This window comes from Vulpes vulpes, chromosome 12 (genome assembly GCF_048418805.1).
Source record: "Vulpes vulpes isolate BD-2025 chromosome 12, VulVul3, whole genome shotgun sequence".
NCBI classification, from domain to species: Eukaryota; Metazoa; Chordata; class Mammalia; order Carnivora; family Canidae; genus Vulpes; species Vulpes vulpes.
Window position 1 is genome coordinate 114,893,593 of NC_132791.1, and position 15,572 is coordinate 114,909,164.

General features: G+C 49.3%; 1 protein-coding gene across 1 annotated transcript in view; it reads right to left on the bottom strand.

The window, feature by feature from the left end:
* Positions 1–15,572, bottom strand: part of POU2F3 (POU class 2 homeobox 3) — a 76,640-nt gene that overhangs the window by 5,484 nt on the left and 55,584 nt on the right. The window contains exons 4-10 of the mRNA XM_072729533.1: positions 14,402–14,506; positions 13,083–13,185; positions 10,478–10,560; positions 8,013–8,195; positions 7,453–7,594; positions 5,727–5,863; positions 3,580–3,741 (exon numbers count right to left, since the gene is read on the bottom strand). Of these exons, the coding sequence (XP_072585634.1) occupies positions 3,580–3,741; positions 5,727–5,863; positions 7,453–7,594; positions 8,013–8,195; positions 10,478–10,560; positions 13,083–13,185; positions 14,402–14,506 (915 nt within the window). The remainder of the gene's footprint in view (positions 1–3,579; positions 3,742–5,726; positions 5,864–7,452; positions 7,595–8,012; positions 8,196–10,477; positions 10,561–13,082; positions 13,186–14,401; positions 14,507–15,572) is intronic.

Consider the following 15,572-nt stretch of genomic DNA (forward strand, 5'->3'; position numbering starts at 1 on the left):
ATGAGACCTGAGGAGAAGACAGGGTCAGAACATTTTCCTTCTCTGCTTCCTTCATAATATCACAAATATGAATGTCATTACTTATTTAACATCTTTCTCCTTTAGTAGGTTGTCAGCTTCCCAAGGGCAGGATGATGCCCATGGAGATCTACGGTGTCTACTGCAGCACCTGGAAACTTGCAGGTGCAAAGTTCAGTCAATATGTATTGCATGAATGATGAGAATGAATCAGGCTCCTTCCTGGCTTCTCCATGCTTCCCACTGCTTTTCTCACTGTAGGTGTCCTGGGTTGGGATTGAACCAAAAAGAAAACCTACTTCCCAAAAGCCTGTGTTTGAAGATTCCAATGCTCTTCTGACATGGCTCCATTTCCTTAACACACCCGACATAACCTCACCCCACCTCACCGCCGCCCAACACTCCAGCTTCCTCATTCACACTCCCCCGGTTCCAGCCCATGGTTCCAGCCCATCTCGTAGCCTGCTGTGCTTCCTCCTTTCACCCTGTCCTAGCCTCAGGGCCTTCGTATAGACTCTTTCCTCTGCCTAGAATGTTCTTCCTACACTCTCCCCTCCCCGGGCACCCTCACCCCCATTACTGTCTACTCATTCTTCTTCTGTCAGTTTGAGCATCATTCCTCAGAGAAGCTCCTGACACCTGCACTAGGTTAGGTCCTCTAAATCCTCTTGCTTCTCCTCTGGAGATTTCATCCCAGAAAGTATTTGTTCAATGTCTGGGACTGACTCGACTTTTCCCTGCTGGACTGGAAGCAGGGATCCCAAGTGTCCTGTGCCAAAAATTTGGTGGGTACTTGATAAACATTTAAGAAAGGAATAGTGAATGAATATCCTGTTGCCTCCAACTTAAAATTTTTGATGGTTCCTCAGAGTTTGCAGGGTAATTTAGTATCTGTGGCCCATTGTGATCGGCCCTCATCAACCTCTCTTGGTCACCAGGCCTTAGCTCCAGCCAGATGGAAGTGCTTGTGATTCCCAAAAAGTAGCATGTTGTTTTATAATTCGGTACCTCCTCACAGATGGTTCCTCCTGCCTGGTTTGCTGTTCTTGCTAACTTTAATTTGTTCTACAAACCAATCGGGGGGTCAGCCCTCCTGGACTCCATTCTGATTGGAGTGTCATTGATCTGCACTCCTCTACTTTCCCATAGCACTCCTACAGAACTCCTCACATCTTCACTGACCTCCCGCTCTTGTCTTAACTCTTCTGGCTTTTCCTTCTTAGTTTCCTCCCTTGATCCTCTTCCCTTACCTGTCCCTCAAACGCTGATGTTCTCTAGGGTTAAGATCTAGGTTTTTCTCTTGGCTCCTTTGTGAAAACTCCATAGTTGAGCTCCTCCCTCACCCTCCAACCCGAGGATTTCAACCACCACCTTATGCGTATGACTTCCTGATCTGTGTCTCTATCCTGGCCTTCTCTTCTGACCCCATAACTCCAGGTGCCCAAGGACATTCCCACTTGGGTGTCCCAGAGGCTTCACTGTACATTATAATGATGTAAAGACTGGAAATCGTCACTTTTTCCTACTCCCAAATCAGCTCCTCCCTCTGTTTGCTTGTTCCATCAATGGCACTACCACCTGCCCCATCAACCCAACCTGAATGCTGAGAGCGCAGAATATTCTCTTGCTGTCATCATTCTCCCTGCCCCCACCTGATTTCTGATTCATTAACCAAGACCTAATAATTCTACCTTCTAATTGTCTCTTGAATTTCTTATCTCTTAGGTTTGCTTCAGCCCTCATTTCTTCTCTTCCAGATAACTGCAGACACATCCTAGGTGGTTTCCCTGCCACTGTCTTGTGTCTTTCAAACCACCCTTTACACCGTAGTCTGATCATCATTCTAAAAGGCAAATCTGATTGTGCCAATGCCCTGCTCAAAAATCCTTCAGTGACTCCCCTAAGCCTTCAAGTTTCTCAGCATTGCACAGTCACCTCAGTCTGGCCCTTGCTGGTCTGTCTAGCCTCATCTTTCAACATCCCTCTGCAGGGAACCACCTACGGTTCCAGGAACATGTCATACATCGTCCCTGCTTCATGCTACTGTTCCCATACTTTCCCCCATGAGAACTCCACCCCACACTTATTTGCCTCTTCACTCTGTCCTTTCGGACTCAGCACAGGTATTAATTATCTCCTTGGGGAAGCCTTCTCTAACCACCACCTTGCCAGGCTTTGTTAGCTGCAACTCCTAAATTCTCCGAGAGAAATTATCATGTTGTTTATTATTTGTTTGTCTGTCTCCTTTGCTCTGGATTGGCGGTGAGGTCCTCTGGGACTGGGGACAGATGTTATTTATTTGTGTATCCCTAGCACTCTGCACAAAGATCAATATATGGTAGATGGTCAAGGAATGTTGGTGAAAGAATGAACAATGGTGTTGTTTTATGTGTCAGCTATGTTCCATCCCAGACAAGGCTGAATTTCACCCATTCTCGAGTGCTGAAAGATTTGAGGACAGCCCCATTGTCTTCAATTCCCTTAGCCTTCCAACCCTATCATCCCCTGGGATGGAGAAGAACCTTCCCACCCCCACCCTCCAGGCACCATCTTTCCCTGAATAAAGAAGACATGTCCTACTCCCCAAACTCCCAAGTCTGCCTAAACTACAGATTATTCCCAGCCCTGACCTCTCCCCTGACCTCCAGAATCATAAATACAACTGTCTACTTGATACCACCTCTTGGATGCTTAGATGCATGTCCAACTTAATCAGATCAGCTCCAAATTTTTAGTTTTCTCCCTCATACCTGTACCTCCACCATTCTTCATCATCCTATAAAGTGTCAACACCTCTGACTGGTTGCTAGGGCCAAAATCCTTGAAGTCTCTTTGGCCTCATTTCTCATATTCCGTATCTGAGTTGTCAGCATATCTTGCTGGCTCCACAGTTGAAGTGTATTCAGAATCCATCCACTTCTTGTCACCATCATGGCTAGCATCCTAGCCTAATCTATCTCTATGCTCAGCCTCATTGTTGGAGTTCTCCTCACTGGTGTGTGCTTCCACGTAGATCATTCTCCACGTGGCAGCCCACCTCAGCCAGCTCAGGCTTCTCTGCTCACAGCCCTCCAGCGGCTTCTTTCATACAAACTCAAAGCCAGGGTCCTTTCAGTGACCTCCATGACCTAGGGCAGTCTGCTCTGTACTACTCCTCTGACGGCCCCTCCTAGTCCCTCCTCCTTCCTCACTCTGCCCCAGCTACACTGGCTTCCTCCTATTCCTCAGACGTGCTGGTTCCTCTGCCTGGAACACTCTTTATTCTAGATAGTTCTTTCCTTTTCAACATTCTGGGCTCCACTTAAATGTCACCTCACCAGGAATGTCCTCTGTGACCTCTCTCTTTAAAAAGCATCTCCCCCTCCACAGTCACTTTCAATCCCCTTACCCTTCTTTGTTCTCCTTTATGTTATGTAGATTTTATATATGCCATCTACTTGCTTATTTATTTATGGCATGCCCCTCACAACTCCTGACTGCCATCTTCCCCAGGATGACTTCCAGGCACCATTCCTGACCTTCCCCCCAGTGCTTGGTGGCAGCTTGTTCCAGGCCACTCACCAGGCGGGAGTTGTAAATGGGTGATTTGATGGGTGTGGTCACAGGGCAGTTGATTCGCTTCTCCTTCTGACGTCGGTTGCAGAACCAGACTCTTACCACCTCCTTCTCCATGGATAGCTGCTCTGCAATCATGGAGATCTCCTCTGAGCTGGGTTTGGGGTTCTACAGAGACCAAAGGGATAGAGTGTGGTCAGGAGGAAAAAGGGAAGGGGTCGAGAATCAGGGGTAGGGGCCAGATGTTCCAAGGGAACAAGATAGAACAAGAGATAGATGAAAGGCTTTAGAATCAGACCTAAGATGGCATACTGGCTTCATCATTTACTGTGTCTTCTTAGAAGACTTTCTTAACCTCTCTGAGCCTCATCTATGAAGGGAGAAAAATATGTCTACCATTCAGGATTGTTGTGAGGATACAACGAGAAAATGTATGTAAACTGCCCAGCACGAGGCTTGCCACAGAAGAAAGGATCCATAAACATAGTTCTCTTCTCTCACGTCTTCCTTCAGGAGAAGTTCTAGAGACAGGAGTCCACCACTGAGTTCGGAGGGGCAGGCAAAATCCCGAAACCCATGTTTCCCTTGTGGCCTGATATCCTCTTCTTGTGTTATTACTTCCTGTCCTACCTCACATAGGAAAAGCTAAAGCGTGTGGATCCGTCGAGAATGTGAAGGTAATATATACATATACATATTCAGCGCTCTTCTGTTCCAACCCCTCCCTCCACCCAATCTTTGGTCTCAGCGCCCTTCCCTCCTTCCTGCATCCTCCTCCCTCACTCATGCTGCTCCAAGAAATCTAATCAGCAGGAAAAGCCAGCTCTTGTCATCCTGCCAGCAGGAAGTGGCCATCAAATCCTTGAGCCAGATGCACTGGCGGATTGGCCAGAGTGGGCAGCAGTCTTGGAGGCCTCGAGCCCATAATGTTAAATGAGGCCAAGGACACATCCTCTGGGGACCCATGTGGTGTGGATGGAGGCTCTGGAGGCTGGTACCTAAGGGATCCTGATGAGAAGCTGTTTAGACACGCCTGCTTTTCCCTCTTCTCTTCCCCAGCTCCTACGGGGCACATAGCTGGGTATTATCAGCTTCCACATACTGGCTCAGGAAAGTTGTAGCTTCTGCTACAAAAACAAATGTATGTATAATATGATCACAAGCATTTAAATGCGTGGGGAAGAAAGAAATAGAAGGAAAGCCATTTGATGGTAGATTTTTTTCTTTCTACTTCCATGTTTTCTTAATTGTTTACAATGAGCATTTCCTACATTTATAGTTAAAAAAATAATAAATCGTATCCCTGGGTGGCTCAGTGGTTTAGCGCCTGCCTTCAGCCCAGGGTGTGATCCTGGAGTCCCCGGATCAAGTCCCACATCAGGCTCCCTGCATGGAGCCTGCTTCCGCCTCTGCCTATGTCTCTGCCTCTCTCTCTCATTCTGTGTCTCTCATGAGTAAATAAGTAAAATCTTTAAAAAATAAAAAAAATAAATCAATGCATAGAAAGTGAAGAATTTCAGATGGCAACTATACTTATCATGATAAGCATTTTGTAATATGTAAAACTGTTGAGTCTCTGTCATACATCCAAAACTAATATAATACGTCAACTATACTTCAATAAAAAACAAATGAAAAAAGAAAATTCATATACAGTGCTCTGGCTTTGATCCCTTCACCTCAGCTGGACATGCTCTTCTGGGACCCTATACCCCATTCTTTAAATCTCCCAGTGAAGGAGACAATGGGCTCTCAAAAAAGTCAGGGTTGGGGCACCTGGGTGGCTCAGTGGTTGACCGGCTGCCTTCTGGTTCGGAGCATGATCCTGGGGTCCTGGGATCGAGTCCTGCATCGGGCTCCCCTGCAGGGAGCCTGCTTCTCCCTCTGCCTATGTCTCTGCCTCTCTCTGTGTATCTCTCATGAATAAATAAATAAGATCTTTTAAAAAAAAGTCAGGGTCAGTGGGGGAAGAAGTTCCTGGAATGGAGGAGGAATGCACCCTTTCATCGGAATACACAAGTGCCTGCAGAGGGTGTGTGCACTTGCTTCCTGACCCCTTCCCAGGGCACGTATGGAGCGCAGGGGCCTGAGCATGTCTGCTCATCCAGCTGTGGACAGCGGCCCACCCGCCCCCACCCGGAGGAGCCGCTCACATCTTGAAATCTCTTCTCCAGAGTCAGGCGGATATTGGTCTCGATGCTGGTCCGTTTCTTCCTCTTCCTCCCGAACACTTCGTTGAGGGTGGGGAAAGAGCTGGGGGTGTTCATCGAGGGGTCTGATGGAGAGGTTTCTGTTGGGAGGTGGAAAGTAGAGGGAACTCAGAGAAGAGAACGCACAGCCAGTTCAGGCTCTGTGTTCATGGCCTGGAGATCCAACAGGGCCTCGGGGTGAGCTCTGCAGGGGCTCTCTCAGCATCAGGCCTCTCCCCTCCCCACCCAGCAGGGGAGCCGGAGCAGGCCAAGAATCCTGCTTCTCCTCATTGCTCTGGGCAAAGGTCCTCCACAACTCCCACGCCAGCGCCTCCACTGTTTGCGGTCATGGTTCAGAGACACTCAGCCACAGGTGGTCTGCGTAGGTGTCAGTGGGTACCGGCAGGGGTCCTGCGAGGCACACTCGTGGGTGTCTGTTTCCCAGGGATGCCTGGATGCGAATACCCAGTAAAAGGGGGAAGTGGGGTTTTGAGCTAAATGCGATGACACTTGGAGGAATGTGGGTGTTGAAGTCACTTTTCAGTGTTAAGTGTGGGAGCCAAGGCTGTAGGATTGATGGGCAGGGATACCCTTCAGGAAGGATTCAGGGGTCGGGTAGGGGGTCACCAGAAATGACCTAGAAGGGCTCTGGTCATCTCTCACTTCAGTGCCCCGAGAAAAGCTGCCTGTGGGGGGCAGCTTCCTTGCCCCTCCCCATGGTCCATGCAGAGGGACTTGTGAGGGGGTAACCCCCTTGGCTGCCTATCCCACCCTACCCCTCCTCTCCACAGTAACTCCTTGTACTGTATCTACTAACTAGAGCCCAGCCTGGCCCTGGCCCTGCCTGCTCCTTCTCTTTCTGCCAACACCACTGGTTCTCAGCCAGGGGTGATTTTGCACCACTGCTCACCCAGGGGGCCTTTGGCAGGATTGGGAGACATTTTTTTTTGCATGTCTTAATGGGAGGCAGGTGCTGCTGGCATCTAGGAGGTAGAGACCAAAGATGCTGCTAAATACCCTATAATTCACAGGACAGCTTCCTCTAACAAAGAATTCTCTGGCCCAAGATATCAATAGTGCCATGGTGAAACCCTGTCCCACACTGCTCTCTGACATCAAATGCTTCCATCTAGTATTCCAAACGCTTTGCCCTTGGCTTGCACCCTTGACTTCCTGGAACACCTCCCAGGCCACCCTGTGGACTGAATCCTGCGAACCCCACTCCTGCTGTCAGCTTTCCTGCTAGTCTAGCTCACAGTAACTCTCTGACCTCTGAAGACCTACTCAAGATTAGCCAGATAAAGGGCTCCCCCTCTCCCCCATGAGACCCTAGAGGGCCCACTTTCCTATCTTCCTAACCCACACATGGTCCAGAGTGCAAGACAGGTGTGTTCACTCTGGGAAGCTGTCCTAAGGTCCAGACTGCGTGGGTCTCTGGTGGAGAATGGGGCCAAGTCTTGATGGCCACAGACCTAATGCCATGTCCTCCAAAGGGTCTTCTCAGTAATGAAGTGGACATTTCCATCTCCACTTGCCTGTCTCCTGTGTCTTATTTCTCAAATGGTTCCAGACTCAGGAGGAGGAGGGGTCTTACATATTCACTCCTCTAGCTTCAACACAGACAAGTCACCGGCCCCTTCCCTGCAGAATCCTCTAGGGCGCCATCCATCCTTGTGTCCCTGATGCCTACCTGCATCATGCAACCACTTCTCCAGCAGTGGCTTGAGCTTGCACATGTTCTTGAAGCTCAGATTGAGGGCCTCGAATCGTGAGATGGTGGTCTGGCTGAAGTCGTTGCCGTACAGCTTTCCCATTGCCAGCCCCACATCTCCCTGCACATGGGGATCAAGAGGGAAGAAGTAGCTGGAGAGACAGGCTCTTTCTCGTCTTTGTCCCACCATCCTAGGATCACTCACCCGGAGAACCTTCAAGCACCTACCCATCATCTTGGCTCCTCTCCAGGTTTCTTTCCCTCTAAGAGGGAGAATTTGGTTCATTTCCCTCCCCAGACTCTGACTAGGCCATGCCCATGTGCCTAACCCTTTGCCTGGCTCTTATTCCTCCCCTGACCTCCAGCAGTGTCCTCAGTTTCCTTAGCAATGATAGCTGTGCCCTATTCTCTAGGAACACAGAGACATGACGGGCTTGCCCCAAACACTTGGAACCTCAGGCTACTCCTGAAATGTGCACTCGAGAAGTCCAGTGTCCACTCACTCAACCCAATTCCTACTAGATCCCTGCAAACCAAACCTGTGTGAAGCCCAGCTTAATGCGCCTCTGCTTGAAAGTCTTGGCAAACTTCTCCAGCTCTTCCAAATCACTGGGCTCGTCAGCCCCTCCAGAGTTGGGTAGATGCTTGGGCACTGGGAGATGTGGGGACGCTTCCAGATGAGGTTCTAAAGAAGATCCTGGCAGCCCGGGGCGCCCAATTGCCTAAGAGGGAATACATGCCAAACAGATCCACAAATAGTCAACGGATCAAATGGCATTTTCTGGTATTGTGTACTGACAGGCTCACTTAGGGGATGACAGATCCCTGGGTACACTTAATTCCCACTTTTTTTCAGTGGTGTGGCAGTGAGAAACTGGGGTTTCTACGAAGGGACACCAAATAGCTAGAATAGCTTGGTAGAAACAGGAGGAGTGTGGGACAGGGAGGTGGCCTTTCTGGGTTTTAGTCTATGACTCATTGTTTGACTCTGAGCAGGTAACTTCCTTCTTTCAGTTTTCCCCGTAAAAGGAGCCAGCTAGCGCGGTTGTTTACAAAGATCCCCAAAACAAATCTTAGAGCGGGACAGGGAAAAGGTTGTTTGCCTTGCCTGGTCTTTTCCACAAAGCAAAGTAACTAAGGTGTTCAACAGGCATTAACTGAAGATGACAGAGACACCTGAGACTCGTTATATTAATAGTTTTCATAGAATTTTAAACTCTTATGACCGCTATTTTACTCTCTAACCCATCGTTTTCTTTCATGACAGTGTTTTGGTGGTGTTTCTTGGTTTTAAGTCAGAGATAATCTAGTGCCATCTAAATATAGCCTCATCTCACTTATGATTGTTGAGAGATAGTCTTCCTTCAGTTTATTTCCATAGAAAAATGGACCCTAAAACCTAGAGTCCATGTTGTGTCCTTTTGGGGTCAGGAGTGAATCCAGCTCCTGAAGACATCCATCACTTCACAAGTTGCAGAATCCAGACTGAGGGGGCCAGGCGTTGTGTTCAGTCCAGGGGCCACTCATTGCCCACGTGGACAACTTGGCCTATGTCCACCCTCTTCCCTCCCCTTCCCAGTTTACTCTTTTCCTAGACTGGGGTTAACTTTCCTCCTTTTCTCCTCCATGATACGCAGATTTACCACTCAGAAGAGCATCTTCTGGATGAGGAAGGTCAAAGGACCAGACAGAAGTGAAGGACCCATTTCCCTGGTGACAGGTCTTCTAGAACAGAATTGCTTGGAAGCCTTATGGAATTGATCCCATTTTGCAGGGTAGGGCCTCAGCCCTCCTGAAACTTCCTTTTCCTTGATTCATCTGTTCTTTAATCTAACAAATACTAAGTTCTTTGCTGGACTTTCTTCTCCCTTCCTTTCACATCCAATCAGATACCAACCAAATTGGATTTTGCATTCCTTCAACTTCTCTAAACATCACCCGGTTGGCTCCCTCCTCTCTACGCTTACTGCCGCCACCCTAAGCAAGTCCCTTATTACCACTGCCCAGGACGATCTTAATAACCTCAACAGTTTCTTTGCTTCTCATATTGTAAGATGTACGAATTGATCTTAAGATCTCTTCCAGACCTATGTTGATGGTGATGAGATTCTGAGTCTTCTGGAACAAACGGAAGCCTTCAGGATTCTGGCGTCCCCATTCCTATCAGCCACTAGATGGCACCCTCTCCCCTTCAGCGGCCTCTCTAGCCCTCAAGAGCCAGGGCCCCTAGTGATCCATGGGGATCCAAGCTCAGAGAAGGGACACGGGGCCCTGCAGTTATTCCCAGCAATTCTGCACATCTGTCCCTGCAAAGCCGTCTCCTGCAGCTGTGCAGGTTGTTAACATATAGGGGAGGAGGCACAGCCACCACACAGCTCCTGTTGCTCGTAGCAAGCCGCACACCTGGCACCAGGCTGCATCTGGCCAGAGGTAGAGGTGCCTCCTAACTGGCCAACAGGTGCTGGATGGGAACATGGCAGCTCTGCAAACTGCCCCTCTCGCAGATCTCAGCCCTCCTGACCCACACCTGTGCACACTGCAGGAGTTGGTCTAGAATACTAGGTGTTAAGAGGGTCCCAGAGGTGAGTGACCGTGGCCTTGCCATCTTGGGACATCAGGCCTATGGGACTCTGGCCTCCTCCTTGGGCTTTGCAGTCACCGTGGCATCCCTGGAAAGTTAGCTGACCCCTGATCCTATGGGGACTGAGTGAAGCCAGGGCCTCATCGGGGTGGGATTGGAGGCCCAGTACCACGGAGCAGGGAGGGGAGCAGGGAGCTGAAATCTCTGGGCTCCGATTCTGGCTCCACTGGGGACATTGGGTCAGTCATTTCTCATGGCTGTGGCTTGGCTTCCCCATGTGTGAGCAGGGATAGACCCTCGCTAGCCCCTCTCCCCAGAGGGGTAAGTGTACCATCGAGGGGGTGGGGGCAAACCAGTGAGCTCCTCTGTGGAGAGGAGAGCTGAGTTATTCCCAGAGGAAACAGGAAGAATGTGGTTGTTTACCTGGGACGCCAGGCCAGGCCCTGTCTGCGGGAGGAGGAGAGAGCTTTGTTGCTGTGGAAAGGGGAGAAGATTTGGCTGCAGACCTGGGCGAGAAGGGGAGGGACAGAGGAACAAACAAATAAAATCCAGGCCATCTGAAAGACACGCTCCACAGCTTTGGAACCCAGATAACTGTCCCCACCCCCTGCACCCTCATCAGGTCCCTCCAGCCACCTCCAGCCCTGTGAACGAGGCCCCCACAGGCACGGCCAGCCATTGCCACACACAGGTGGAGGTGAAAGAGACCGGGGATGAGTAGGTAAACAGCAACCCCCAAACCAGTCCTTCGGCTTGCCCCGCCAGCCGGGATTGGTGCATGAGCTGGGGAGCTCGAGGCGGCCTGCTCTGGGATCTGATAACCGGGGCTGAAGGAATCCAGCAGGGAAAGAAAGGCTGCTGGAGCTGAGGAGCTGACGAGTTCCATTTTGCCTACGGAAGTAGGCTACGAAGGCCCGGGCAAATCTGCAAGGATGCCAGACCGAGTGCATGGGGCCAGACAGCTCCATTGGCCAGAGGCTCTTGGCAGAGCGAGGACATTGTATTCTCTGGAGGAAAGGTGGAGAGAGAAGGGAAGACCAGGGGCCAAGCCTCTGGAAACTCTCCCCGGTGGTATGGCCTCTGCCCATTCGTTGTCCTGCCTGAGGACCACTTTCTCCTTCCCTCTCCAGGTCAATGGAGGTCATGATGGTGGCCTCCCTCTAGGAAGGGCCACAGCCAGGAGCTCTCACTCTCGCTGCAAGAAATGGAGCCATCAAGCTACCACAGCAGACAATGGGGCAGGTCACCCCAATCACTCAGCACAAACCAGAACCCTGGTTGGGGGTGGTTCTCTCTTGTGCCTAAGCTGCTCCGGGTCACTGATGTACAGCGTCTGCTCATGCTGACCTTCATGCCCCTTAGTCTATAAAAGTCAGGGCTTCATTTTTTCCTTATTAAAATAAATAGGGCAGCCCAGGTGGCTCAGTGGTTTAGCGCCGCCTTCAGCCCCAGGGCCTGATCCTAGAGACCCGGGATTGAGTCCCACGACAGGCTCCCTGCATGGAGCCTGCTTCTCCCTCTGCCTGTGTCTCTGCCTGTGTGTGTGTGTGTGTGTGTGTGTGTGTGTGTGTGTGTGTGTGTCTGTCTCATGAATAAATAAAATATTTTTAAATAAATAAAAAATAAAATAAAATAAAATAAAATAAATACATAAATAAATAAAATAAAAAGTTCTTATAAGGAGCTCTGAACCAGGAGTCAGAGGCTTGGATACTAATAGTAATCTAACACGGATATTGCATTTTGAAAGCCTTTTCATATGCATTATCTCAAATAATCCTTCATAACCTCATGAGGTAGGATTTTACTATTATTCTATTTTATTTCATTTTACTCTATTTTTATTCAGAGAGGTTCGGTTAACTTTCCCAAGGACACACAGCTAGTAAGTGATTTTTAAAATTAAAAACAAAATCTAACCGATGAGTTTTCTGACTCCAAATTTTGAGGGGGTCTTTGTTTCCTCGTTTGTTTCTCCCCCTACATCATACACTGTCCCCATTGATGATATGACTACGTCTGGGCCATTTTGATATCACTATCTTCTGAAGAGAAAGCGAATTAACTGTTAACCTTCTCTTTTCTGGTCTAGGAGTATGATACACATTGTTTAGCTAAAAGAAATACTTCAAGGTTCAAGTCTGTTCCTAGTCAGCATTATAAAAATGCTCTGAGATGCCGTGGGACCTAGGGACAGGGACTGTAACTCTGGCAGGTGCTAGGGATAGAAGACAGAGTTGTTTGGATTCTGGATTTCCAGAGCCTCTACCTGGGATTTGTACATTGGTAGAAAACCCCTACTTTTTCCATCTCTTTGGCCCTAGTTGATAGAGATGAGAGAGGGAGAGGCAATACGGTACAATGGCCAAGAACACAGCTTTCAGACAAACTGCTATGGAACTTCATTATGTCACCAGAGACCTACATAATACAACTTCTACCACACAAGGTTATTTTGAAAAAGTCAGGAAAATCACTCAGCAGAGCCCCTGCCATATTTATGCTTAAGAAATACTAGCTATTACTATGAATATTATAATATGTTTGCTCTTGGCCAAGGAGATGGTCTCTGGTAGTAATTTCCCTGCCAAAGAATATCTGAAAACCCCCTCTACAGCCTGTGGGTGGCACTGCCGCTCTACCCAGACAGAGGCACAGCTGGCTTTCCGGAGGTGAAATCCTCCTAATCCTAAATCCTAAAAGACTTCCCAGGACTTGCCTGTACTGCACATCCCAAGGAGCTCCTCCTTCCTATACTGCTGCACAACCCCTCCTCCCGCCCCCAGCTCTCTGCTACCTTGCATCTCTGTACTGACCATGAAACAGGAAGGCGAGAGGGAGAAGCAGAGAAGGATCCTCTGCCTGGAGAGGCAATGCTGGGGAGTCCCTCCCTTGGGCCCTGAAGCAGACAATCTGGTCTTAAAGCCAGAGGGGTGAGCCACTCACCCATGCCCTACACTTGGGCTCCCTCATCCAGCAAGCAGTTGCTGGACGGGTCAATGTGGAAAATGCCAGCCAGCCTTCTTACCTTGCTGCCCAGATTGGGTCTGAGATAGCAGGAACTGGGATACAGACTGGAGGTGGCCAGGAACCAGCACGAGCTGCTGGAGTGGATGGAGGGAGGTCATGTCCTGCACACCGGGAAACACAAACAGCACAGAATTTACACGCCGGGGGTGCTGGCTCCATCTGTCTCCTGCCTGTCTGTCCCCTGGGGTCTCCAGAGTCTGTGTGTTCGTTGGCAGTGACCTTGCCTTATGCCTCTGCGTAGCTCAAGTGTCTGGCACATAGTAGCTATTCCATTAATGCTGGCATCGTTACAGCTCCCGCACTCAGCCAAGCAGTGCCTTGCAGCCTAGTGTCCTTAAACTTTGCGTTGTTATTTAATTTTTGTGTCTGTCAGGCTTGTCTCCTAACTTGACTGTAAATGTCGGAGCCACAGGCTGAGTATTACCCATCTCTCAGAGCTTCACCCTAGAAACGACATGGAATCCCAATCGTCTAATTTTGTTTTTTTAATCTCATGCCATTTGACTATGCTAAAAGGCATATCTTGGCCTTTCCTGAGCCTGAGCCTTTCCTGGAAGAAAGAGTAAGTTATTAGTTTGTAATACAACCGATTAGATTGGACACAAAGTCCACGTCCCCTGAGTTCCTTCCACCAGCTCCCAAAGGGGAAATAGTAATCCCCTATGCTTGCTTGGGGGATCCTGACCCCCAGGGCTCTGTGCACCAAGACGGTAATCCCCTGCTGGATGAAGAAGCGAAGGAATGCATGCACATCCTACTCTTAAATATTCCTAGAGAGGGGGTGGCATTTCTTCCCCAGGTAATCCAGACCAGGAGAAAGGCTCGCCACATGGACAACCGCCCTCTCAGACATTTGTCGTTACTGTTTCAGGGTGCCTCTTTCTTCCCCCAACACACTCTGTTCTAGTTTGGCTTTGATGCAAAAGCTTGAGGGAGGAGAGTGGGCTCACTGGAAACAGAAATGCTCTATATCTGTAGCAGTGGCTGTCATCACAGGGCTCCCCCGAGATGGAGAGATGGCGGGCAGACACCAGCCCCATAGCTGCTAGGTCCATTGTTTTGGCAAGATTGGCTCCCTTTGTCCCAGAGAGATAGAGGGAGCCCAGCTTCCCTTTCATGAGGTTCTTCTGTAATCTCCACCCCAGGCCTTCATCCCTTTGTCACATTCCCTGCAGGGGGCAAAGGGGGGGGGGTGTTCAGACTTATCTGGATTCCCTGAGAGCCAGGTCTAGAGGTCAAGCATTTTGCAGAAGGCTTGAATTAAACTCACTGGCCCCGCTGAGACTACCGGGCTCCCTGGCATGGGCTGGCATTTACCCCAGACATTTGGTTTCCAGACATCATGGCAGGTCCTTGACTCAGGTGGCATGGCCGATGCGAGAGGCTCTGCTGCAGGGAGTCACTGAGGTCCTCAGTTTTAATCTGTAAGAGGAGGTAGGAGGACAACATAAGGTCTGGGCTCCCCAGGCAGGCAGATGTGGAGACTTAGAAACGGTCAAGGTGGATGAGGGACTAGGCCAGAGAGTAAAGGGCTAGCTCGGTGCCTACGGGGCCTCAAGCCTGCCTGTGCCCTTCAGCCCGGGGCAGCGGGTAAGAGAGGCGAGTTGTGCTCAGGAGTAAGAATCTGGGGGTGGGGATCCCTGGGTGGCACAGCGGTTTAGCGCCTGCCTTTGGCCCAGGGCGCGATCCTGGAGACCAGGGATCGAATCCCACGTCGGGCTCCCGGTGCATGGGGCCTGCTTCTCCCTCTGCCTATGTCTCTGCCTCTGTGTGTGTGTGTGTGACTATCATAAATAAATAAAAATTAAAAAAAAAAAAAGAATCTGGGGGTGCCTGGGTGGCTCAGTGGTTGAGCATCTATCTACCTTTGGCTCAGGGTCCTGGGATCGAGTCCTACATCAGCCTGCTTCTCCCTCTGCCTATGTCTCTGCCTCTCTCTCTCTCTCTCTCTCTCTCTCTCTGTGTGTGTGTGTGTGTGTCTCATGAATAAATAAATAAAATCTTAAAAAAAAAAAAAAAAAGGTGGGCAGCCCAGGTGGCTCAGTGGTTTAGTGCTGCCTTCAGCCCAGGGTGTGATCCTGGAATCCCGCGTCGGGCTCCAGGCATGGAGCCTGCTTCACCCTCTGCCTGTGTCTCTGCCTCTCTCTCTCTCTGTGTCTCTCATGAATAAGTAAGTAAGTAAGTAAGTAAATAAATAAATAAATAAAATCTTTTAAAAAAAAGAAAAAGGAATAGCAATCTATAAGTAGGAGGAATTTACTGAGAATGGATCATCCTCTAACACCATTCTGCGGGCTGTGTTGGTACAGACTATAGCTCACCCTCTTTCTCCATAAAATGAGAAAAAAATAAGTTTATTGTAATGACTTTACACATTTCTTTCAAATTCTGAGATGATGTTCTTTTTTTCTTGGGAGAGATTTAAGATTTCTTTTGCGAAATGATGCTGATCCTAAAAAGTATTTTATTTTTGTTTATTGGTTTATAT